The sequence below is a fragment of the Phoxinus phoxinus genome (assembly GCF_949152265.1).
Source record: "Phoxinus phoxinus genome assembly, chromosome: 2".
NCBI classification, from domain to species: domain Eukaryota; kingdom Metazoa; phylum Chordata; class Actinopteri; order Cypriniformes; family Leuciscidae; genus Phoxinus; species Phoxinus phoxinus.
Window position 1 is genome coordinate 38,627,727 of NC_136877.1, and position 27,052 is coordinate 38,654,778.

The window sequence follows — 27,052 nt, forward strand, 5'->3', positions numbered from 1 at the left end:
TACACATCAGTGGTGATATTTGCATATATGCAGATGTGCATTATCTTTTTAGATTGTTAGAGTGAGCCAACAGCTGTAAGTCCACACTAAATGATCTTTAAAATGCAATAATAACTTTTCTCTAAAACTACCAGCAATGTGACACACTCATGGATGATGTGATTCAGACTAACACTGCAAAAATATGCAATCTGGATATATACAATCTGACACTTGGTGCTTTTTAAAGATTCATTCATTAATTATATGGGCAAAGCTGTTCAAATGTTATAGTAAACCTTTTGTTATGAGGGGTTTGTATGTTTTTTTAAAAGTCAAAGACTTTGGTTAGTCAGTGCTCATATAAATGAAATATTCAGTGTTTGGCAGTGCTTATGTAACTGCTTTAGAGCTGGGCAGCAGGCCACAACCTATGGGAGGGAGTGAGATCCATCTTCTGAAGATTTTACAGCAGCTGAGCATATAGTCTTTATATGTTCTCATCGTACAAATAAACATTGTTGTGGTGTTTATCATACTTGAACAGCTGAAACAGTTTTCATTTGGATTCCACATGAAAACTTCTTTCCCACTAAATTGATAATTCTTCTTTCTATTTTTTCTTTTGAAGAGTATCATATAGAAAAACACTGTGAATAGGAACATATTATTTGTAACCTTTTTTTTCTAATATAATAATTTGACAAACTGATATTTACAATGCACTTCAGTGCTTTGTGCATCCGGACACTTATGAAGCTGTTTATATTTCCTGTATGGCTACTTGACTTGGAAATAGCAAGCCATTTACTACCTCCTTGCAGATTCAATTTAGAGTGAAAAATCACAGCCTGATGTGATTTATAAGCATCCATGGTTTTGATGAATGGCCTACATGATATTAATGTTGAAAGATGAAAAACATGGCTTACAGAATATCGTTGGACACGTCTGGGGTCCCGGTGCACCATTTGAATACTCTTTTAGCACTGATGTTTTGACAGCTAGAAGCAGATAGGGACTGAACCAGACAAAGGCAGCTACAGTATCAAGGAGGGTAAAAACATGCTGAATGATTCATTTGTTCCCCTTGAGGCTTCAGACCGAGTGCCCTTATTAGTGTCATTGATATTGATGTATACATATTGCTCTACAGCAGAACAGTAGATTTACAGTGTAGTGAGACATTGAAACAATGTGCATATCCTAATACACAAACAATATTTGAAGTAATGTCAGTTAAATGTAAGCATGGCAACAGAGGATGATCACTTTGGAAAGTTTATATTCGCTTTTTAGATGGATTAAAGCAAAGTGATAGAAAACTAAGGATTTAACATTGTTCCATTTCTTTTCGATTTCACATATTTAAATAAAATAAAAAGATAGAAGTTTCTCTCTATGTTTCAACAGCTGTCACTTAAAAAAAATTTAAGCTCACACTTATCTTAATAAAACACTCTATTTTTAGCTTACGTCTTTGATTTCTAAATCTCGGAGGCCACTTTCATCACCTTTGCATTTTGTTACATCAAATGTAGAAATGATTTTGACATTTAAAGCCAATTTCTGTACAATGCAATGATAAACTCTATTGACTTTTATTCTGGGCTTTATCCCTGTAAGATTAGCTTGCTTTATCTGAGTCTGAGGTCCACGTTTTTAGCATTGATTGAAAAAAATGATGTATTGTGAATGTAAACAGAGGAAAAAATGGAGGGGCCTGAAATTGAAAGTGTTCTGGGAGGAAGAGGAGAATGATGAAAGGGGAGAAGGGGGCTCTGTGGGGTGTGACGGAAGCACAGAGAGAAAGATGGGGAGACAGAGGAGGAGTAAAGGAGATGAATGAAAAGTTAAGTGTAATTTGGTGAAAAGATAAATAATGCGGGCAGGGGCAAATATATAGACGCTCGCACTCTCTACAAATGCAGATCTTCACACCCAGTCAGTCAGTGAATCTGCTATTCACTGACTGCAGTCTGAATCTGCAAGAATGCATGTTCTAAATGCATGTTATTTTATTGTTACAAATTCGTCCGTCGATAGGTGTAATTTTAAAAGAGATTTTCCTTGTAATGTTTGATCAAAATGTCATAACTTGACCTGCCGGTGAAAACGAAGTCAGCTGAAACCTCACCCCTGCAAACTCGCATTCATCTTCCTCTGCTTTTGAGTGCAAAACCCACATCATAAAGTCCAAACAACCAATCCATAGAACCAAGTCCCCACCCTACATCCTTTTCCTTTTCGATAATGTCATACACTTGGTAAATCACAATATGGAAGAAAAGTTTGCATCAATCATTGTTGCTTTCCCATTTATCACAGTGAAGTTGCTTTAAAAAAGAGAACAGATCTGTAGCCATGTCTGTTTTACTGTGACTTTTAAAATAAAAAATCTTTATTGACATCTATGGTTCCATGAAAAACCTTTAATATCTAGAACCTTTCCAATCCACAAAAGGTTCTTTATAGTGGAAAAAATTCAGATTATACTTTTTTTTCACATTAAGAAAAGCCTATCATTTAAAACAGAAAAGAAAAATATAAAATGCAGATTTCTTTACTATTTTAATTTCAGATCCCCTATAATCTTAATGCGCATTAGTCTGATGACTCCAGCCCCTCGCTCATTCTCTACCTCTTCCTCTCTCTCTTTCTGTGGTTTTGTTGTAGTGCTATAGAGCTGATGTTATTGGACCTGACGATTTACCGCCTTGTTTGGAACCGGACTCACTCCCACACACTTTTACCCCCCACTGCACATGTGTGGGCGGGGAGAGAGAGAAAAAAGAAAGAGAGAGAGAGAGAGAGAGAGAGAGAGAGAGAGAGAGAGAGAGAGAGAACCACTGCAGTTCTTAAGACTGTCTACACAGTTTTTCAATGTCATCTCACAAGCCCTTTTACACACATAAACTCACTCACACCTTAAGACTCTGTTAGGACAGTCCACACATCTGTCATATTAATATTGCTTCATGGAATTTTATTAATTAAATCTGAAATGATTAATGAGCATTTTAAAGACTCTGCGGCAGCCAATGTGTGCAGCCATGTGCTTGATCTCGCCATTACCTTTAGCCTACAGATGGTGTGTCATCTGTTGATATCACACCCCTGGACATACTTCTCACCCTGCATATTGCCACATCAACCATCAATAGGATGTCAGTGATTCTTACTGAGCTGCGAGGACGGGTTACGTTTATGTGATGCTGGAAAATACGCTTGCCTTGCTCCTGAATAGTCAATATGAAAGACCTAGAAGAGTTGGCAGGAGATCCTGGGGCTTGTCAGTACAACGGGACTCCCTCTGACTTTTTCATTGAGGCTGGAGAGATGCTTCTCTGGTTTGGCATTGGGTATGTTTTCACTCAGAAAAGTCTGTAAAAATAGGGCCCAATGAACTGTGTTAATATCATTTTGCGTATTGATTTTTCACAGGTGTTTTACATGTATTTTGAACTGCACATTGTATTACAGGCGATCTGACCAATCATAATCCACCATCTGCCGAATCCGCCATTTTGTCCGAAAAAGCAGTCAGGAGAGTAGATTAACTTGAACTTGATTTGAACTTGAAAAACGGAGTGTACTGACGTCTTTCCGCGGTTAAAACAACATTCCTTATTATGTTCATTCATGTTTATTTGATGCTATAAATTAACTAGAAGGAATAGATGATCGGTTCACAAGCATCTTTAACTGAGGCTTTACAGCGATCTGTCACGACACATTAAAGAGCTCAAAACGGTATGTATTGTCTAAATTTCGTAAAAAAATGACCAAATTTGAAAGTTGAGACTGTTTAATATCAAAAGTAACCTGGTCTGTCCTGTCTGTCAGCGCGTTGTGAGTGTCCTCTCTGCTCCGCAATTTCTTTTTCACTGTGTGAGAACATGGTGGGGCGTGAGAGAGAGCGGCGTGGCTTGTCGGACATATAGCAACAGTAAATAGGGGGCGGGTCTTTGCGAACGGTCAATTGCTGCATCTGAAATTGCATACTTAGGCTACTGTATAGTACTACATTTGGTTTGAAACTAACTTTACGACTGTTAAAAAGTACACTCTACATATGTATGAAGGAAATTCGGACATAGGCCTACTATATTAGCCATGTTGTCACTGTCATGTGACCAGCATCAGTTGCATCACTTCACTGCCATTTACAAATCCTCTCCTGTGGCCTTAGCTCTAAGGGATAGTAAAGTGTCCATCGGATTGAAACTGGCAGGAAGTAGTAGGTCATCCGGGTATTTTTTTTTTATGAATTTGGACATACTATTCTGCTCATGTACTATTTTTCACCTAGCATATTTGGATGCTGGGAATGTCATGGCAGAAAACAAGTATATTTTCTGTATATAAATTTATTTATTTATTTATAAGAGTATGTTATCCTTATTGCAATTATTACGGGCACAAGCTGGGACTAACACATACATTGCATCTGCTTAAATGTGCAGTAAGCGATTTCAGAAAGATGCTGTTGATATTTGAAATCAACAAACACCTATCTTGATATCTCCGCCCCCAAATTCACGAACACACTATGCAACACAGGCTCCTCCCCCTAATGAGTGTATACACCCCTTATTGCTGATTGCTACAAGTGTGTTTTGGCAGTCTGTACGATCCAGCGTTTCTCAGAAATCGCTTACTGCACCTTTAACTGAAGAAAGGACGTTAACCACATAATGTATTATCTTATCTGTACATTACTGTCATATGGACATTACTTTAACACACAAAAAACTAGAATACTTCCTAATTGTAACATTGAAAAGCATTTTCTGTATAGCTGCTTTGAAACAATATGTATTATTTGTGATAAACGCTATACAAACAACTGATGCGTGTGTATGTCAGAGGAAGCAAGTCAGAGTGAGCAGAACTACAAGGCACAAACAACAGAAAAAAAGCAGGATGATGAATAAATGAGAGTATTTAGCGATACGCCGAATGCTAAAGTGAGTAAAATGACAACAGAGAAAAATGACAAGGAAAAAAATGAGAGCAAAAGGAATGAATGAGAAGGAGAGAGAGGCAGAGAAAAATCGAGGAAGGAGGGGTGCGGCTCCCCGGGGGCTGTATGACTCACTCTCCTGCTGCTGGCTCGTGCGTCACTGGCGCGGTGCTGGAGGTGGAGATAGTGGAGAGGTCTGTGCATTTAATTATGGCCTGCCAATTTATACGCACTGTAGTGATACACACACATGCATAATCAATGGACAGATGTGGAGATTGACAGAAAAAGGTTAAACATGCTCTTTTTTGCACAAACAGACATCGGCCATATTGAGAAAAAGACTGCCAGTGAACAAACAAGCACGTGTAGCCCCTATAGGTCTAATTATTTCTTCATATTCGCCTGTTAGGTAACCATAATCAGTGTTAATACGGACCGCTAAAGCCATAAAGTGCAATGCATGAATAAAACAATGAAACTATGCAAAGATAGATCTGCATTTATAAAATCTATAATCATTAAAACATTAGCAAAATTGCACATTTCACAGATGCATACAAAACGAATTGTTAGTGAGCTCCGCGGCAGATTCAAAAACACCGTGCCATTTGTTGACTTGAACTGATTGTTATAAGGCGGTGCTCAAATGGAAGGTGGTGAGGAGGGAAGGTTATAGGCATGATTTTATCTGCACACCTCCTGATCAGGTCACTAGCGTGGACAGATGTAGTCCCAAAACAAATCATTACTGATGAGGTGAGAGCGTCCTCGGTGGTGCCAATGTATCAGAACATGTTAAGAGAGGCACATGAATTATATCTGCTATCATGCTAATAGATGCTTTCATGAGGCCTTTGGAAACAATGGTGCTGTTAATTAATGAATAATTATCAAATCATTTTCAAATATATATATATATATTTATTTTAATTTATTTCAAACTACACACTAAAATGCCACAGGTATATATTTAGATATACTGTATATAATATGAAATATGTGTAGGGTGTTTTTATAATGATCTTTGCTTCAAATAACTGCTATTCTTTTGTTGTTGTTTTTGATAAGAAATGTGTCTTGAGAACCAAATCAGCATATTAGAATGATTTCTGAAGGATCATGTGACAATTAAGACTTAAGTAATGGCTGCTGAAAATGTTCCATCTCAGAAATAAACTACTTTTTTTTTTAGATATATTAAAATAATTAAACATTACCATTTTACAGTTTTTGCTGTATTTTTAACAGCCTTGGTTAGCACAAGAGACTTCTTTCAAAAAAACATTTAAAATACAGACTCCAAACTTAATAGCCTATAAATAAACTGCTGCTCCTTTTGTGTTTGAGTGTGTGTATGCTTTTAGATTTTTTTGTATGTGGTATGCTTTTAGAAGTGGATGAGATTGCATGGTTCGTTTCGAGGGCATTTTGCTGTCTCTGTATGCTGCTGTTGCTCATGCTCGTTCTGACAGTGTGCGCGAGAGACGCACATCGCATTGGCTGCTACCTCTGTTATATGAGTAAACTGCTATTGGACCAGCTGAAAGAACAGCTTGTTGCAGTGACAGTGACGCTCCCTGTTTGTTTTTCTCTGAGTGGATCCCGCGACCGACACCATGCTAACGCAACAAGCACTTACATGATTAATAATGACAGCATGATGAAGAAGTGCATCATCATAATCTCAATTACTGTCACATTGCACCTTACAAGAGCCTGTTGCTGCCAACATGTAGCGGATTTAATCAGTGCAACCGGAGAGGAAGGCAGGATTAATGATGCACATTTGGTCGTCAGGCTTAAAAAAGAAATAGTGCTTATCAAGGGACACACAGTGGATGGTAAATGACTAAACCCTAAACTCAACTAAAGGGTGTCGCATTAGCAGATGGATCAAAATGGCTTTGTGTTTAAAACAGAACAAATCGCAGGGTGGTAAATTGCCAGAGGTTTTTGGTGACATGACTGAGCTAGTCTTACTTGTACAGGTGGTGTGCTTCATCTGATACCCAACCCTTTTAGAACAGTCCTTTCTCAGCAGTAGACTTTTTCTCATGGTGATGCATTTGGGGCAAAGCCGTGACAAATGAGGTGGACAAACTGTAGATGTCTGGAAAGAATTGCAAAATGAGGTGGAGTTTTAGCAGATGGTTTGATAGTGAGTTTGTCATCTGATGAACCTTTTGCTGAAGCCTGCAATCAGCCATCTTTAATGCAATCTGCATTGGTGAATTTGATTTGTGATGAAACAGATTTTGTGTGTGTGTGTGTGTGTGTGTGTGTGTGTCAGTGTTTCAGCCACACAGAGACTGGTTAGCAATACAGGTGCTGGTCATATAATTAGAATACCATCAAAAAGTTTATTTAATTCAAGAATTCAACTTAACAGGTGAGACTAATATATTATATAGACTTATTACATGCAAAGTGAGATATTTCAAGCCTTTATTTGTTATAATTTTGATGATTGTGGAATTGCAGTTTATGAAACCCACAAAATCAAAATCCCAGAAAATTTGAATATTACATGAAATCACACAGTAATTACACAGTAATACCATGGTCTTTGAACCAGGTTTTGGTTCTTTTGGCAGTGTGGGCAGGTGCAAATCCTTCTGGAAAATGAAGGAAGCATGAAGTGCTCTGAAAATGTTCTGGATTTAATAAAGCACAGTGGACCAAAGTCCTCTTTTCTGATGAGAGCAAATTTTGCATCTCATTTGGAAATCAAGGTCCCAGAGTCTGCAGGAAGAGAGGAGAGGCACACAATCCACGTTGCTTGAAGTCCAGTGTAAAGTTTCCACAGTGAGTGATGGTTTGGGGTGCCATGTCATCTGCTGGTGTTGGTCCACTGTGTTTTCTGAGGTCCAAGGTCAACGCAGCCGTCTACCAGGAAGTTTTGGAGCACTTCATGCTTCCTGCTGCTGACCAACTTTATGGAGATGCAGATTTCATTTTCCAACAGGACTTGCACCTGCACACAATGCCAAAGCTATCAGTACTTGGTTTAAGGACCATGGTATCAATTGGCCAGCAAATTCGCCTGACCTTAACCCTATAGAAAATCTATGGGGTATTGTGAAGAGGATGATATGATACGCCAGACCCAACAATGCAGAAGAGCTGAAGGCCACTATGAGAGCAACCTGGGCTCTCATAACACCTGAGCAGTGCCACAGACTGATCGACTCCATGCCACGCCAACACGAGTGTTGTACATGCTCATACTTTTCAGTTGGCAAGTATTTCTAAAAATCCTTTTTTTGTATTGGTCTTAAGTAATATTCTGATTTTCTGAGATACTGAATTTGGGATTTTCATTAGTTGTCAGTTATAATCATCTAAATGAAAAAAATTAACATTTGAAATATATCAGTCTATGCGTAATGAATGAATATAATATACAAGTTTCACTTATTGAATGGAATTCAAGAATTAAATCAACTTTTTCATGATATTCTAATTATATGACCAGCACCTGTATATGTTCCTCTATTGACTACACTGATTCTATCGGATGAGAACAAAACTCGAGCTGAATAACGCCACTATTGTCTTTATAGATCTGCTTATGGCTTGTTCTATAATTGATTAACTGTACCATTATTGAACTGAAATGAACCAACACTAACCTGACTTGAGCTGATTAATGCACCAATGTATTTTTTTACAGCAGAATTAGAATTTGTCTAATATTTGATGAAGGTTGCATTATTGATTCTGTTATTTACCTGTTTATTAAATATAAATAAAGGTGACTTGACTTTATCACTTTTACTGAGGGTCAAAAAGCCTTTACTCACATCTTTCACTCTTGAGGAGCAATATTAAAGTCCCCCTGGTGAAAATCAAGTGTTTATATGTCCATGTGGTGCTTTAATGTGCTATGAGACAAGACAAACCATGTGCCAATTCATAAGTCAACACCATTGCTGAGTATTTTCTCCGTAAAACTGCGGTGAACCAAAGACAGTCTCAAAAACGCGTCTGACATCACAAACTTGTAACCAATCACACCAACGTGCCCACGTGCTTTAGCATATCATTAACAGGGGAGTCGCGAGAGAAGCCAGGTTATCCCAGTATATTTTTCTGTTGATATGAAAAATCGGGTAGATTTAGTATATCGGGTGTATGATGTATATTACGATGTTTTGATGAACTATATGCCTTTCTCCACTGATGTTCTGAGTTGTTCTGGTGATTTAACAAGGCAGTTGTCTGACTCAGAAATGGCGAATGGGAACATGGTTTGTGTAACATTAACAACACATTATTAGCTGTCTGATAACAAAGTCAAGCAAAAGGCTAATCATATTAACTACTGTTATGTGTCAGACATTGTAAAGAGCATAGCATTGGGCAGCGTTTACCTCAGTAAAGTTGAGCAAGTGGATCTCTGAGCTGGTGCGAGTGAGTGGAGGTGGGGCTCATTTGCATATTCATAAAATGAATGTATATGTATGTATACTAAATGAAGCAAGGTTGTAGAGTTACATTCAAGCTGTCATTTTGGTGATCAAAGATTAGTTTTAAGGGATACCATTATTGACTACAGGGGGACTAAACATCTTTAACTGACAAAGACTCGCTTTTCTTCCTGTTGATCTTTCTCCATCAGTCCTTTCTCTTTTACTTTTTCACCTGCTTCTTGTCTTAAATAGTCTCTGTCGCCCCTCTTCATTTTGTTCTCCTCTCATTTCTCAAGCTGTCCCTCTTTTTGTTCTCTGTATGCGTCTGTCTCTGTCTTGCTCTTTCTCTCTTCCCAGTAATGAGGTTTAATGCCTGCAGTCTTGTTCGCTCACTACTAGACCATGAACAGATGTGGAGACTAGAGTAGAAAAGTGAAACAGAAAAGGATCAATTAGTGAAAAGGCATGTGTGAATATAAGGGAAAATCAAATTTGACTGCAAGATCATAAGTGCTAAATGAACAAACAAACAAATAGTTTAATTAAACAAAGATCAAAATAAACTTAATATTTCACAAACAATTTTTTATAAATATAAAATATTAAAACTAAAATTAATTTTTTTTTTAATAAATATAAAATAATATTTAAAATAAAATTAACTACCTTTTTTTAGATAAATATAAAATAATATTTCAAACAAAATTAACTACTTTCCTCTAGTAAAGTGTCCACCAAATTAGAACGCACACTCCAGAATCTCGGGTAGGCGTATAGGTCATCCGGGTACATTTCACCTACTGTTTTTTAAATACAATGAATTCAGACATACTACTCTTTTGCCATACTGTTTTTCTCATGGTCGGTGGGTGTCTGATCCACTGTTTTATGGACTATGCAGCACTAGAGAGAGAGTGTGAATGAGCTTTATGTGTCAGCTCCGTGTGTGGGCCTGTTTATAGTCGGGGTAACAGATTTCAGGGAAAGTAGTGTGTGTAACATTTGAGGCAGACACATTGTTTCGTTTTATTTTTGTGCTTAATTTAAGGCAAACCCAAGATTCCTCCGGCCTCTTGGGACTTTTTGGGAAAAGAGCTTATTCACTGTATCCCCCAGAGTTAGATAAGTCCATGCATACCCTTTTAATTTCTGTGTGTGCTGTAACTGTCTGACGCACCCACCGCTAGCCTAGCTTAGCACAAAGACTGGAGGTAAATGGCTCCAGCTAGCATACTGCTCCCATAAGTGACAAAATAGGCCTAACACCAACATTTTCCTATTTACATGTTGTGATTTGTATAGTCACAGCGTGTACAAATAACAAGGTCACTTGAGACACAGCCATCTTCTAACCGTATACATACTGGGAACTATATTCTCAGAAGGCGAAGCACTGCTACTTGGGCGGAGTAATTATTATTGGAGTGCCTTAGCTTGATTCAAAACGGTAAGCTTGTAATAATGTTTTTAATTCCAGTGGTACTGGTGGATTTCTGCGGGAAATTCAAGCATGTCTTGGTGTCATTACGTCACATCTGTACACATAAAGAAGGTGTCTCGGCTAGTAGGCTATATTGCGTGTGAGGATGTTGAAGGTGGAGATTTATAGCATTTTCTCACAGCACTTGATATAATTAAACTTATCAATTTGATGGCGGATCCAGAAAGGTTCAAATGACAATCACCAGTGACAACTGGAGATTCACCCGTTGTAAAATGCAAAAGACTTTGGACTTCGGAGTGGCTACAGAAAAAAAAGAGACTGCAACCGGGACATGCGAAAACAAGGATAAATATCAGAAAGGCTTTTGAAAGGTACATTTTTTATTATATTCCAGTTTTAAATATGCATCTGATTACAGATATACGTGTGTTTGTATTTCAAAGAGAACCAGTTCTGAGGAACATTAATTTGTTGGTATGACAATTAGAAATTAGACTGCACAGAAATGGAAACTGAACTACAGATAGCCCTAATACACAATAAATGTAGTCACGCAATGCTGATGTTAACATTAATCAGCGCGATTTACTGCAATACTTTCTCCCTTTAGTTGGTCAGAACAAAAGTGTATGTTATTTGTTCAGATGATATTTTCCGGTGAAAATTCTTATGTTGGTCTTACTTCCCAAAAGTAGAATCTGTGATTCTGAATGACAGTATCCACACCGGCGCGATGACGTACAGTCGCACATTCTCCTCAAAACATTGGATTCATCCATGCTGTGCCATGCCGAGGCACAACCTACGTAAAGTTGATAATTCTGCGAATAACTGCAATTGCAGATTTCGAACAGAGATGGCGACAAAGAGGGAAACCTACGGACTGCCGCTTTAACATAGAAAGTTTAAAAAGCCAAAGTAAAAAAAAAAAAAAAGATTTCAATTTAGATTTAAACTCTTAAGCAGAATTTGATGTTTTCACAGTTAAAGGGACACTAAGTATCTTTTTAGGTATTTTATTATCTAAAATCAATATTTTTATTCATAAATATGTCCTCAATGGTGTACAAATACATCGGCCAATTATCTGACTTATCCTTATAAATGAAGAATTAATTATCTTTATATACATGGGACGGGTAGGTCCACGGAGGCTTCCATGTAGTTCCGCCATCTTGCAAAACTATAATAGCAGAAAGGGACAAAAAGTACTAAGCCAACACGTTTCCACAACGCGTTTTCGTTCAGAGCCAGCCGAAACCAGCAGAAACGCAGGTGCAGAGCAGTGAGAGGCGCTTGAAACTGCACCGGCAAGTTTAAAAGTCTGGATTGCATTGTTATTATGGACCATACATATGCCGCGCCACAGGAGAAGAAAACATCGTCGCCAAAAAAGTCAAAAATAGAACGTAAAATGCGTGGGATTTCCCCCTTTCTGGTCAATGTATCTGCTTAATTATTTTTATCCCCGGTGGGGATAAATTTATCCTCCCCTCAAAGTGATCATAGTGCTAACAGACGGATCACAAAACTTATCACGGATCCGTGGTTTGATTAAAGTAAATTTTATTTTAAAATGATTACTCACTCACTCTTGAGCGTCTGGCGCGAGTGATTTCAATGTACAGATGCGTTTATGCGCGTCTAGAGGTCCTGCGGCGCGGTGTTTAGCGAGGCTCGGTAGACGCAAGCCTCATTCCACTCCAGTTTGTGCGAATGAGTCGAATTGCTATCACAGATAATGTCTTTTCTATCATTTCACTGTAGCTCAGCATCGCGATGTAAAGTTAACAATATTGCATGATCACAGTTCATATGTGTGGGGAAAGATAAGCTATTAGAGTAAAAATATTGCGTTAGGCTACTTCAGTTAATAAGAAAAAAAGATTTTACAATTCCTGCACATGCAGTGATGAAGTTCATGTTCTCATGATTTATTTTTATGAATAACAATGTTTCAAAACACCCCCCCTCGACGAAGTGCTATTAGAAGACATCCTGTCAAAGCTTTTTGGTACATATCGCCTACCGTAGATGCAATGCGCATTTGAAAAAGCAAGGCGCTGGAGAGCAAAATTAGTTTGGATGCAAAATACGAATTCACCACTAGATGGGAGTAATTCCTACTTAGTGTCCCTTTAAGGGGAGCCTAGGCCCAACTATTGCAAATTCATGATCACCTCTTGCCTTTAACCGTTATATAGGCTGAGACAAAAAGCAGTTGTTGTTTTTTTAGATCATGCTAAACAATATACTTGCATGTAAGAATAAAAAATAATAACTATTGCAGCTTTAAAGGGACAATGTGTAGTTTTTTTAAGTATTTTATTAACTAAAATCAATGTCTTTATTCATAAATATGTACTCAATGGTGTACAATTACCTCTCCCAATGATCCGACTTATCCTCGGCTCGTACACGAAGAATTTCTTATCTTTATTTACATGGGACAGGCAACTCCAGTCCACGGAGGCTTCCCATAGACAGTAGAGGCTTCCATGGCATTCCTCCATCTTGAAAAACTATAATAGCAGAGAGAGGGACAAAAAGCACTAGGCTACCTCATCGCGTTTTCACAACGCATTTTCGTCCAGAGCCAGCGTCACGTGACTGACACCTAACGTTAACCCTGAAGCGGACAATGAGAGAGGCGTATGGGGGTGTCACTGCCCCGGTAAATTTGAAAGGTTGCACTGCACGGTACTTCATAAATCAGGATCATACTTATGCAGAGCCACAGGAGAAATGCTCAAATTGAATTTAAAAGGAAATAATAATAAAAAACCGAGGGTAACTGGATAGCTTTACCCAGTTGGAAAGAGCTAGCAGCTAATGAAGAAGAAAGACTTTGAAAGAGACTCTGAAGTTGCCTGCTTTCTTCTCGACGGGTAAGTCAATGTTACGGTCTAAATTACAAGCTTTTTTTTTTCATTGATTGGTTGTGTAATTAATTATATAACATTAGGCAGCATAACAGTAGCACATGTAACGTAGGCTATAGTTAAACTCGACGAAGGGCTATTGTTGTCATAGCGTCTTGGTACATAACGGCTACCGTAGTCGCAACACGCATTTGAAAAAGCGAGGAGCTAGAGAGCACTATTCGTTTGAATGCAAAATACAATTTCACCGCTAGATGGGAATTATTCCTGCGTTGCGTGCGTTGATCCATGAATGTAACGTTACAGGAAGCGATTTACAAATGTGTACAGTCTGCCAGAGTTGCGTTTCTGACAAACATTTGTGAATGTTTTTTTTTGTGTGTGCAAATCTACTTTTATTTATTTGTGAATTTAATTCATTTTTTGTGAAACTCCTAACATATATTTGTAGATATCAATATATTTATTTTCGAATAAATTTTTTTGTGGATCATAATCTATTCATTTAGAATAAAGGAACAATTTTTACCTCATACTTAGAAGTGTGTGTGAGTAGCCCAACTTACAGCTGATGCTGTAGATAAATATTTTGTCTTCTGTTCTACTCTATATTCTCACAAAGGCTGCATTTATCTGATAAAAAATACAGTAAGAAAGAGTTGTGAAGTATTATTGCAATACAATTTTTTATTTACTATGTTTCATAACAGTGCTTCGAAAGTTTTTGACAACAGAACCAGCCGATTGCCATTTTAAGCACTTTAATTTGACTCATTCCCTCCTAATTTTGATTTGATTTTGATGTGACTACATCACACACATTCTAGACTGTTCCTTTGTGAGTGAGAATTACGCTAATTTAATGTTTCTCTAATAGCTGCTTCTTTACCCAGCATGCTCTGGGCGTAATGGCACTCATCATCCTCCATTCCTACTGTATGCTTATTTCCTGTGATTAAGAACTGCATGGCATCATGGTTGCTTCTGTATAATTTTGTCCCAATGTTTATCAATTAAAGCCTGTCCTCTGTCTTCAAGCAGCAGACTAATTGTGAAGCACTAAACTGAAATTTAAGTAAAGCTACACTGATGGCTGTATTGTTTTGTATGATGTGTCCGTGCAACATTGTATAATTACTAGAGGGCTTTGCTGCTCGGACAATCGGATCTGAGTCAACAGGTTGAGGAAGACATTTGGACATTCATTGGGAGGCTGAGTCACGATGAGGGGGTTATTAGAGTAAATTAATAGCTGCTCTTAAATGCTGTATTTGGCATCTGGAAACAAAACCAAAGTGGAATAAAGTTTGCCTATCTGTGACGTGAGTTTGTTTACTCATTAAGGAGAGACACTAATCTGCAAGTAAAAAGAACAATTTAATAACCGTGGAAATCTGATAAATCATCCACTCTAACAATATTATTTTGTTATTTCAGTTGGTTTGATGCTTTTATAATGGCAAACTCCCCCCAAAAATTATAGCCATTCATAAGCAAAATGGTGCATATTTTCTTGGATAATAAAATAGTTAAAACTAATTTCAATATATTCTATTTTAAGCATGCGCTGGAAAATAATAGTTTCAGTATGCTCTTGTAACATAATAAATCTCATATTTAGTATTTAAATCTAAATTTAAATCTAATATTTGAAATCTAAAATGTCAATATATTCTAATTTAAGCATGAGCTGGAAAAGAATAGTTTCAGTAAAAAAGTCTCCTGTGCTCCTGTAATAAATCTAATATTTAATATTATAAATAAAATTCATCATAATACAGTACAATAGTACAGTAACAGTTTTTCTAGTAGAATAATTTTGTATGAAAATATTTAAACTATTTGTATCTGAAATTTGCTCAATACAAGTAAAAAAAGTTCTGTCATAGAACTCTAGATGGCATTGACTGATCCTTAACTCAATATGCTCTTGCAATTACATCATTCTCTCCTACTGTATCAGTAGCCAATGAGCTTGCTTAACCTTCAAATTCGTGGTCATCATTGGCTGTAGCAGTTGCAGTGTGCTTTCAGAAACCCTCCCCCTTCCCCAGCTCCACTTGTATAGATCTGCTAAGGGTAATTCATGTACACCTAATTGTACAGCAGTAGCATGTCTTATGCTGAGTTCACACTGAATGATTTTTGGCCAGATTTTCGCTCGCCGAAGATTGGGAGATTATTTGGGAGCCCGAAATCATAGGCAAATTGGTGCTCGTTCACGTGAGTGACAATCACGCAGTGTGAATTATCAAAGACACTATCTAAGAGAATCGGCGACGAATCCCTGACGCCCGTGAGATATTTGACATGCTAAATATCTGCAGGCGATTCAAAATGAATGTGTTCTGACTGAAAACTACAGCCAATGAGAGAGCAATAAAGGACGGCAGGATGTTCCGGGAGGAGTTATAGACAAGAATATCAGTATTTTGATAGATATATTTACAAAATATCAAACAGAAACAGAGCACAAACATTTGTTTGACCAGCAGCAACAGCAGCACATTGCAAAATTATTTATTTACCCCCAACTCTCTTTGCAGAACACATCCTTGCTCCCCTCGTCTCGTCTCCCCAACCATTTCCTCCACCAATTTTTTTCTCCTTTTCGCTGCAAATCAGTGCACAGACAATTTGGATCGCAAATCTTCTTGCAGGCTATCATTTTTAATAACAATTTCAGTCTCGCGCGAGAACACCGGTCTCACGCACACATGATCTTTTGTAAAGTCATGCAGTGTGAAAACCCCTGTCGCAGATCCATCGTGCAGTGTGCAAACAGCAGCAACTGAATGTTACCTCAGATAGTTGTGCAGTGCGAAAAGAACAGTGACCCGACTACTTTGAAATATAACGTGCATGTGAACTCGGCATTACAGCGGCATGTCGTGTATACATAGCCTATATTTATCAGCAGTAGCAAGTCCCGTACTTGCTCTGGCTCTGCAGCAGCAACAATAACAGCAGCAGCGTAGCAGATTCTGCCAAGATCAAACATATCAACATTGTCATTTCCATTAGCATGCCAAACACTCCGAGAGTTATCATGACAGAACTGTAATTAGGGCTACATAATTGTCAAACAAATTGATCATCATCACAGTATAGTTTTTTAACACTTTTAAATATCTGTTTCATAGAGCGTCTCTGAACAGCCTCTGTGGCACAAAATTGTTTTAAATGACCTCTGTCACCCTCAATTTCACAGTATTTTAAATGCCTTTGCTGTAGTACAATCATTACAATGCCAAAGGCACATTAAATATATCTGAATGTGTCATTTATTTGGCAAAATTTGAAAGAAGTACCTCGTTTTCAGGTAATCGCTTCTTTAGGCCTTTAGCCCATGACTAACTTTGCAGACCCGCACACACTGATAGTGGCCCACAGGGGGGTAAAATTAGGATAATCTACAGCGGAAGCTCAGTGAAGTCCAAATTTAACACAGTGTCTTATCGTCATCATCATGATAATAATGATCTGCTCCAGCAGCAACCTGCGCTCTGTCTTTCTCTTCCATTTATGAGATGCGTCATATGGCTAGGTCAAATACAAGTGCCAGGAAGTGGGGGAAAAAAAGAGAAAATGAGAGCAAGAAACCTCATAAAGCATTGGGTCATTCTATAGAAGGCAAATCATGTAGCCTAACTCAAATCAGGGGAGAGCTGAGTCTTGCCCTTTGTACTTCCAGAGGTTTTAAACTGCATTGCTTGCACATATTTAAAAAAGTTAAAATCTCTTTTACTCGAATCTTCACCAGCAAAAGCGCTTCGTAGAACTGTGTCCGTACTCACATACACCCACCCCTGCTTTTCCCAGTCTGACTGACAGAGCTGGATTTCATTATGAACACGACAGGAAGCTCAGTGCTGCCTACCTTTGTTGAAACATGGAACTGCAGTCTTTTCTACTGGAGAAACTTTAGGCATCAGTTCCAGTCTTATTTTTATGGATTCACTATCTGCATTGCTGCAACCCTCATTCATGTGCAAAGACACAGACACTGAGAGGAGAATTAAAGATCCGCAGGAATAAAGTGAATTAATGAAATTCCCCCAAGGACAATTATGACCCATAAAATTCAATTTAGTCTAACAGAATTATTACTGTGATTCACTGTATAACATGTATACAGATTATTATCCTGCCATCATTATTAGACATTACCCTGCCACTGACCATCTGCAGTTCAAACGTATTTTTGGTTTGTATTTGTGCTGTTGAAGAAGAGAAAGAGAGAGAGGATTACTTTGGACTTGCAGATCCTTCAGTCCAGAGAGATAGTAATAAAGCAATCAGTGATCTTATTTAACACAAGGTCTATAACTATGACTGACATTGAGGCAAATTAATTTAAAGTTGTTTATATGTGTGCAAAATAATATAAAAAAAAATATTCTAATACCAAAAATATATATATATATATATATCTATCTATCTTTCATTTCCCTTATATTTTCTTTTTAGTGGGTTTTAGTATTTTGTATTTTAGTCAGTATTTTCTGCTGTGTGCTGCACAATACAGAGTAAATCTTTTATTTTGCATCACATATTCTTATATATTGGGACCACAGGATAATGCATGTTTTCCTCAGCATGTTGGATGCTTAGTGAACTGAATTTCATTCATAAAAGCTTCACGAAAGAGGCCTATTTTAAACCTGTCTGCTCTGTGCCTGATAGTAAAATACACACAAAGGACTGCTTCTCAGACGCAGATTATGTCAAATCCAAGATTAAATTTCACTGTCAGTTATAGCAGTCCCAATCTCAGTCCTGGCCTTTAATCTGTGTCTGGAAAACTGGCTCAAAATGCTGGAAGTCTGAGCATCAACTTAAAAAAAAAAGTCATCACACACTTCTGGTTATTGCTAGCTTAAGTTTTTGTATCATTTTAAATAAGTTTTGAAGACAATACAAACATATTTAAAAATATTAAATAAACATCATATTAAATACATTTAAAACACAGTATATCAATAAATACATACAAAAAAATACAAAATAAATTTAGCTAATGTAAATTAATTGTAAAAGTGCTGAACAGTGTTAACTGTCAGTGTTAACATTCATCATTACAGATCAGAGTAAAAATGTTGTACAATTAAAACATTTTGAAAACTGTTAGCCAAGAGTTTAGCTGTATAAATATGATTGAAATCACAGTGATGACACATTAGGTATGCTGACTATCTGAATTTAAGTACTTTAACTAATTTAGGGCAGTTTTCATTCCTATCTTCTGCTCTTTTCACCAACATACTGAAATGTTTTCTTCACTGAATACCAACCGGTTTGTGACTGATTAGCTAATGAGTTAATCAGTGACGCAGTTGTGAAATTATGACTGAGCCTTTCTCATATGTTAATAATTCAGTCTCACACGGTCCATGTTCAAATGTAATGCATGTCAGAAAGGATGTGTCAGTATGAATGTGACAAAGTTAGAAATCTGATTAAAGAAATGTCAAATAAGTTTTTAATGACAGCATGCATGAAATAGTGTAAACCTCTGATGTAAAATTTTGAGAGATCACAAGATGTCTCCATTTAATGAAGTTGAGGGTGGAAATTGTGTTTGGATGGGTTTCTTGTTTTCATGTGTGCTCGTGAAAAGAGGGAGGGAGAAAGTGATCTGCTCTGTCATGAGACGCTCTGTAATAAGGTCTGGAATACGAGGAACAGATGGACATTATTTGAGAGACAGAACTGGAAAATGAGTGTAACGACAAGGCAAGTGCTTCAGCAGAGCAAGAGTGACGTGAAACTAATGGAGGAGGAGAAACGAAAGGACAGAGGTGGAATAGTGAGAATGGTGGAAGGGGTTAGTGTGCCGGAAAGATATAAATCATGGTTGCAAAGTAAAGAGTGTGTGTTACAAAGGAAAGAGTAGCAACAGGAAAGAATGTGATGGTGATGGAGAAAGAGAGAGAGAGGGAGGGAGGGGCGGGGGGGGGGGGGGGGGGGCAGAGATGGTGAGAGGAGAAGAATAATTTGCTGATGGATAGATTCTCAGAACATCCATTACACTGTTGCCTGTTTCTCAGACGTCACATATTTTCTCCAAGGACTCCTCGTCCGCTTTCCCATCATGAAAGGCAATTACAAAACACCCTAGTGGAAAAAGAGGCTGATTTTCCACAGTGTTAACATTCTTTTTTCTGGTCAGTTTTCTGCCAATATCAGTTGCCTAACTGCTGTAATGTATCGTACATAAAGTGAGAGACTTTCCTTTTTTCTTTTTTTTTCTTTTTTATTAATTTTGAAGTTATTTTTTATACAGTTTTATAAAATTGTATTTTTATAGTAGTGTAAGATACAAACATATACAGTTGAATGTATATATATATATATATATATATATATATATATATATTAAATTGTAATAACATTTCACACTATTACTGTTTTGATTTTATGAGACTTCAATTTCAAAAACATTAAAAAAATGTACCAATGGTAGTGTATTATAAATGTCACAAAGCCATTCTTTTAATTCATTAATATTAGAGATGCTTCAAACAATCAGTTTGAAGTACTTTTCATTTTAAACATTAAATTCTTAAATCATCCTTTACTCATGAGGCATGGAGGAACTAGTACATGCCTCATATTTCTGACATCAGCACCTGTTATTGTGATGAGTTCACCGAGTTTGTTTGCCTTGTTTCACTCAGGCACAAATGTCAAACAGTGCTACAATATTGTTATAATAACTTGACTAACCGATTTAACGTGCTGAACAAATGCTTTGTTTAAACAAAGCTGACAACTCCATTATGGCCAATACAAAATCAATCATAATTTTTTCTTTATCCTCTAAAGATATCATTAGAACTCTCTTTCCAATAACAGCTGCTTCCAGTAATCCTGGAGCTGCTTCACTGTGTCATGGCCATCACAAAACTGCTTTAAATCGTCCCATAGATTCTGATGCATATAAATATGAACCACAACTACTCCTTGAATCTCACTTATCACACTGTCCAGGTGAGCTGTTAATGCCTTCTTTGCTAAAGAAGTGTCAGTCCCGTACAGGTCGATATTAAAACGTAGAGACCCTCCGTTAAATGGAATAGGATAGAGAGGTGTGTGGAGGCTCATGAACAGAGGTTTCACACCATCTTCTACAAACCACGTCAAGTTTCGCCTTGCCAAGATGTGAAGGTTACTCTCCATGAGTTTCAAGGGCTGCCAGTCCTGGATGATAGCATTCCCTGGAAGCTGAAGTCTGGGAGGCAGGTCTGAATCCAAGAGAAGGGCCTTAAGAGCACCCGAGTCCTTTACTGACACTAAAGGACGGCTGCTGTTGGACCCATCTGACGCAAGCAGTTTTTCCTTCAGACCTGAGACAAAGCTATCAAAACCCTCAGAATTCCCAAACAGAGAGAGAATAGCCTGTTTTAAAAGACAGAAAGAGAAAACTGATAAATGTGGCTCTGGTAAGGATCAAAAGGGGGTGAGAGAGAGTCAAGAAGAAAGAAGACATTTAGTGAAGTGCATAATTCATCTAAGAACAACAATATCAAAAGATATAAGAAATGCAGATTACTGACCATTTTGATTATCAAACAATGAGGTCTAAATTTACTTTTGCAACTGATTTAGAACATATTAAAAGGAAAGTATGATTGATAAGGGTTGCTGCAACATGTTTTTTACTTATTGTCATTTTGTAACCTTTTGCAATAAGGTTCAATTTGTTAACATAGTTAATGCATTAGATATCATGACCTAACAATACTATTGTTCATCGTTAATTAATGTTTGTTCATAAAACATTAAATAAAGTTTACATAACTTAAAATTCAGCTATAAAGCTGATCTGAAAACAAAACAGGGATGTCTTTATAGCTGAATTTCACCTTTGGCTAAGCTCCGCCCCCCTTAGTTACTGTTGCTACCTCCGACAACTTCATCTGAGCTCTGGTTTGGTATCAACATGGCTTATGCTGTGACAGCTCTTCCTGCTGAAATTTTATCAAACTTTTATAAAGTAGCAAATAAAATGTCCGATAGAAGTAGGCAAAAGGGGCTCTATAGTTCGAAGGCTATATTCAAGACATACCGGTGAAACGCAAGCAACAACAAGGCATCCAAATAGAGGCAAAAGCATAACGGTCACAGTCAAAAAATGAACCACAGCATATCCTAATCGAGACGGAGGCTGGGACTAAGAAAGCTGGGTAGGTCTCTATTCACTTCTATAATCGTTATTATTTACAAAGCAAACGGACTACGCGAGTATAAAGTTGTATTTATTAGCAGCGTGTGCTAGCGTATCAACAATTAGGGCAGAGAACCGAAATCATAACCTAAACAGCATAAAACTGTCTAACTAGTATAACTTCACAGTAAGGTTAAAAGCTAAATGTATCTTAGAGCAAAAGTGAGCTTGTTGATCTTGAGGGGTTTCGCTGACTGTGAGGACGTCCACACAGTTTAATCCAAAGACGACACTTAACAGTATTTAACTTCGGTTTTGGGAAGGGTAAAAAACGGACACCCCCTCCAACCTCTCTGGGAACAACATGATATCATATCCAACCTGACCTGTAATGCTCCTGAATCATAATCATACACTGTTCACTCATTGGCCAGAGGAGAACTGGCCCCCGACTGAGCCTGGGTTCTCCCAAGGTTTTTTTCTCCATTCTGTCACCTGATGGAGTTTTGGTTCCTTGCCGCTGTTGCCTTACCTTCTGGCTTGCTTAGTTGGGGACATTTAATATTCAACAATATTATAGATCTGCCTTAAAGGTGGACGATGATGAAATTGTTTTTTGTATTATTTTCATGTTATCACTGTGAAGCTGCTTTGATACAATCTGTATTGTAAAAAGCGCTATATAAATAAAGGTGACTTGACTTGACTTGACTTGGGAAACGCGTATCTGATTCTGTGTTACAAATGCCCCAGGCACAACGTTTCACCATATTTTTGATAAAACGACGACGTAATAGCCTGCCGAGACCATAAATATGAGCCGCCTGCATTGAAGTCAATGGAGCGCCGTGAAAAAGTGTCGGACCCTCTGTGGGAGCTCGTTCTTGGCTGCGCTGTGATTGGTCAATCTACATTCTAGGGCGTGGCTTAGCCAAAGGCGAATTGAACTCATTCCATATGAACTTTACACAGTTATTGAACTTCGAACTGAATGAACACTGATTTCAGATGAGTAATGACACTATATTATTTTTAGAGCTGCTTTACAGCAGAACTTTGAATAATTTGGTAACACTTTTTATTACGACCCGCAAACAACTGCGTAAGTAAACCGAAATTACGGTGTACGTTTCTGTAATTATAGTGTACTTCCGTGTAGGTATAAGGGAACAAAAATTAAGTTTTGGGTAATAAAGGGGTAACAAGCAGATATACAACCTGCAAAGAACTTCGTAAGTAAACCGAAATTACGGTGTACGTTTCTGTAATTATAGTGTACTTCCGTGTAGGTATAAGGGAACAATATGTTACGTTTTGGGTAATAAATGGGTACAACCAGATATACAAGCAAATTATTTATAATGTAATTATTTTAAAACAGGTACCTATTCTGTTAATATATTCCAGGCAAAAATTGTAGGTCTGTTGTATATAAAAGTTTTTATCACATTTCTGCCAAAATATGTTCTTGTGCAATGTATAGTTACAGGGTAATTTTGACATCTGTGGGTTGTAAATTAAACTTATGTGTATATATAGGCCTATATATATGGCTATATTTAAATTTATTGGCTTTTCTTACTAAACTAAAGCCCCAAAAAAATAGTTTCTGCTATGATTTTAATTTAGAACGTACCATGTAGTACTTAGTACTTACCTTATCACATTGTATTGCAATGACACTTAAATGTCAGGGCAATATACTGTGTATTAAAACGTTATTTTTTATTTTTTTTTCTTAATAAGAGTACCTTTCTCTGTAATTACTGTGCAAATAGTGTTGTTTCGTATTGTAAGTAGTATTTGTTACCCGTGGTAAGTTATAAGTTATATATATAAGTTTAATTTACAATCCACAGATGTCAAAATTACCCTGTAACTACATTGCACAGGAACATATTTTGGCAGAAATGTGATGATAACTTTTATATAGCCTACAACAGACGTACAATTTTTGCCTGGAATATATTAACAGAATAGGTACCTGTTAGTTTTAAAATAATTACATTATAAATAATTTGCTTGTATATCTGCTTGTTACCCCTTTATTACCAAAACTTAACATATTGTTCCCTTATACCTACACAGAAGTACACTAGCCTATAATTACAGAAACGTACATTGTAATTTCGGTTTACTTACGAAGTTCTTTGCAGGTTGTATATCTGCTTGTTACCCCTTTATTACCCAAAACTTATTTTTTGTTCCCTTATACCTACACGGAAGTACACTATAATTACAGAAATGTACACCGTAATTTCGGTTTACTTACGCAGTTGTTTGCGGGTCGTAATATAAAGTGTTACCAAGGTGACTTGTGAAATATGTTTCACTTTTCAAGTTGCATCAATTTAACTCACCCGTCTGGCCTGCAGTGTGAACTTGCGCAGTTTTTCGGGCCCTGGGTCATCTCCTCTGGTGAGGCGTTTGGTCTTCACATTGGGGTAGACCTTCTTTATGTAGCCATCAACAAATGTCTGGATCACTCCAGCCAGACCACAGCCCCTTTCATTCGGACACACTCTTAATCCCTCAACTATCACAGTTTCACCTCCATCAACCACCAGGCCTGACTCCAGCGCCACCTAAAGGCACATAGTAATAATTATTTTAGGCTAAAAAATTTAAATACCTGTGTCTATAGCTGAATATTTTATAAAATCAATAGAGAACACTGTTTTGATGATAGCATTTACCAGATAAAAATTCAGCGCTTCATTATGCAGTAAAGTTGAACTGTTTGGCTAAGTTAAGAGTTTGGAGTTTGGAGACATGTGTCAAATCGATTGAGAAAAACTGTAATCTGCTAATTGCAAAAATGCTCCTCAAAATGCATGCCACCAGCAAAGGTTCACTGGTGTTGTGTAATAGCACAATATAATAGTTTTGTAATGCTAATATCAAACAATTACAGTTGTGTTGGCCTTATTTTAATGCCCTAGACTAGAGTAGGCCTATATGAAGAGCGAAGCTGTCCAGAAATGTCATATCCAGAGTACAAGTATATGAGTCAATCAATATGTGCACAGCAGAGAACACAGGCATTGATGTGGTTAATTTCAGCCTCAAGTTAAAATGTTGTCTTCCTTGAGAACTGCAAGCATTGTATTGATCAGTAGACACTTCAGCACATTCTTTAACCATTATCATTTTTCCTATAGCGGTTAGTGATTTAAAAAAAACACAGATGTTAAATGTTGATATAACATGTCCCTCAGTAACATTCAGGTTTAGATTACGAAATAAATAAGCTTTGGTAACAGTTCATTTCTTTTTTATAATATAATATAATGTAAGCCTATATTGTGTGTCTAGGCTTTGAGGAAAAATAACCTACAATTCAACAACGGTAGGCTATTTAATATTTTCTCATGGCTTCTGGCTGAGGTTAAAGCTATATAATATCAGAAAACACATGAGGTCTGTCTGTCAAACCTTTTTACTCGTGTATCGCTTACCAGCTTCCTATCTCTCCGTGCTATAATAACCACTCTCCCTGGCTCAGTCATCCAGGAGTGATAGCGATGTGGAAGGTAGTCATTGCCACCATATATGTCTTGTGATATGGCCATCACGTCATCGTAATCTTCTGGTCTGGCCAGACAGAAGATCAGTCCATCACTTTCACCCACACAGTGTGAATCCATTGTTACTTCTGCAGGGGGTTAACCGTGGACTGTAAAACACAGTATATTTTGTGTGTCTAGTCTAGTCTCATACAAATAAAAACAGATTAAAACAACAATAAAAGTCTAAAATGCCTTATTTAAATTGATTGTAATGATTAAATATGCAATCTAAAGTAGATACAATCTACTTAGCCTATTTAGCAGACGAAGTGTATTAAGCAACTTATGATTCAAACACCACAACTGCTAAGTGTGGATAACATTATAATTAAGCAAAAACCTAATATCATTCTGGATTACTGTCTACTAAGAAGAGAGTGGACATGCTATGATCATGTGATCACTATAACCACTTAGGCCTATTAGCACCAGTGTTGGGGAAAGTTATTTTTTAAAAGTAATGCATTACAATATTGTGTTACTCCCTTAAAAAGTAACTATTGCATTACTTAGTTACTTTTTTAGAAAAGTAATGTGTTACTTTTGCGTTACTTTTTTTCCCCACCTGGGCTGGGCTTGTTTTTTTTATAACACAAAAGTTTTTTGGGGAAATGTAAAGACCCTTTCTGGCCTTTCACACCAAAAGTGAAATAATAATCCTCAGGCTGAAGGAAATGTGTACAGTAGAGGAAAGCAAACCTTTCTATCTACTGTATCTATAGTCATTTTTGCTAATTTAACGGAATCATCGAAGGTCAAAAGCAAGTACATTGGTCAATAAAGTGAGATTAAATGCATAAAAATGTATGTTTTATTAACATATTAAGTTATTGGAGGTTTTCATAGTATTCTGATTCTGCATTTCACTGATTTTATTCATTTTGAGGAATATTTAATATTTTTTTTGTGCAAGTGAGATGAGTCTACAACTACAATAAACATCATGTTCACACACACACACACACACACACACACACACAGCCTCTGCACTTTGATTTGTCTCATGAGGACATGAGAGCTAGTCAATAAATGGGAAAACAAAGTAACTTGCTTTACTTATTTGAAAAAGTAACTCAGATATTTTGTTGTAAATTTTAAAAGTAATGCGTTACTTTACTAGTTACTTGAAAAAGTAATCTGACTACGTAACTCAAATTTACTTGTGCATTTCCCCCAACAATGATTAGCACTGATAAAAGTGCAACTACACCCTACTTTCAAAAACATAGCCTAAGCAAAGCATTACTGATCTAAGTTTACAAGCGATACACCAAAAGCCGAGCAGAAGATTTCTTCAGTAATGTAGTATTTGATGGTAAACGACTCTCAGTCTGCAGGACTTACCGCGTGAAGTAGCCTATCGACGACAGTCGTGTGATTTTGACGATGTGTTCCAGAAGACAATATGACATTCCTCCCCGGACGAACGTGGACTTTACTCTTGCAGGCTTGTTAAACTTGTGTTGCCGGTTTCATAGATAAGGCTTAAGCCTAGTTCCAGACTAAACACATGTTTGAGCTTTTTTAACTGAAAGCAACTTGGACCGACATATCTTAAAATATGTCAGTGCCATTGTTTTGTCTCAAGATGCACACCAGTAAAAAAAATAATTCTAAGGTAGGCGTT

The 27,052-nt window shown here is 37.2% G+C and overlaps 2 protein-coding genes and 1 long non-coding RNA gene across 3 annotated transcripts in view; 1 reads left to right on the forward strand and 2 right to left on the reverse strand.

Moving 5' to 3' along the window:
* Nucleotides 1-2,572: 2,572 nt before the first annotated feature.
* LOC306994581 lies at nt 2,573-13,327 on the reverse strand. The gene is made up of 5 exons (XR_013796704.1): nt 13,188-13,327; nt 9,322-9,779; nt 6,929-7,058; nt 5,081-5,177; nt 2,573-3,363 (listed from the first exon to the last, which is right to left on the reverse strand). It is a non-coding gene; the product is annotated as an uncharacterized lncRNA (long non-coding RNA).
* Nucleotides 13,328-13,540: 213 nt separating this feature from the next.
* snapc2 (small nuclear RNA activating complex, polypeptide 2) overlaps nt 13,541-27,052 on the forward strand; it is a 66,360-nt gene continuing 52,848 nt past the window's right edge. Inside the window, exon 1 of the mRNA XM_079605169.1 lies at nt 13,541-13,692. The gene's annotated coding sequence lies outside the window, so the exon portion shown is untranslated. The remainder of the gene's footprint in view (nt 13,693-27,052) is intronic.
* On the reverse strand, nt 20,502-26,842 carry nat16l (N-acetyltransferase 16, like). The gene is made up of 4 exons (XM_079605174.1): nt 26,770-26,842; nt 25,315-25,532; nt 24,217-24,441; nt 20,502-21,087 (listed from the first exon to the last, which is right to left on the reverse strand). The coding sequence occupies exons 2-4, from the start codon at nt 25,501-25,503 to the stop codon at nt 20,521-20,523; spliced, it is 981 nt and encodes a 326-aa protein (XP_079461300.1). The 5' UTR covers nt 25,504-25,532; nt 26,770-26,842; the 3' UTR covers nt 20,502-20,520.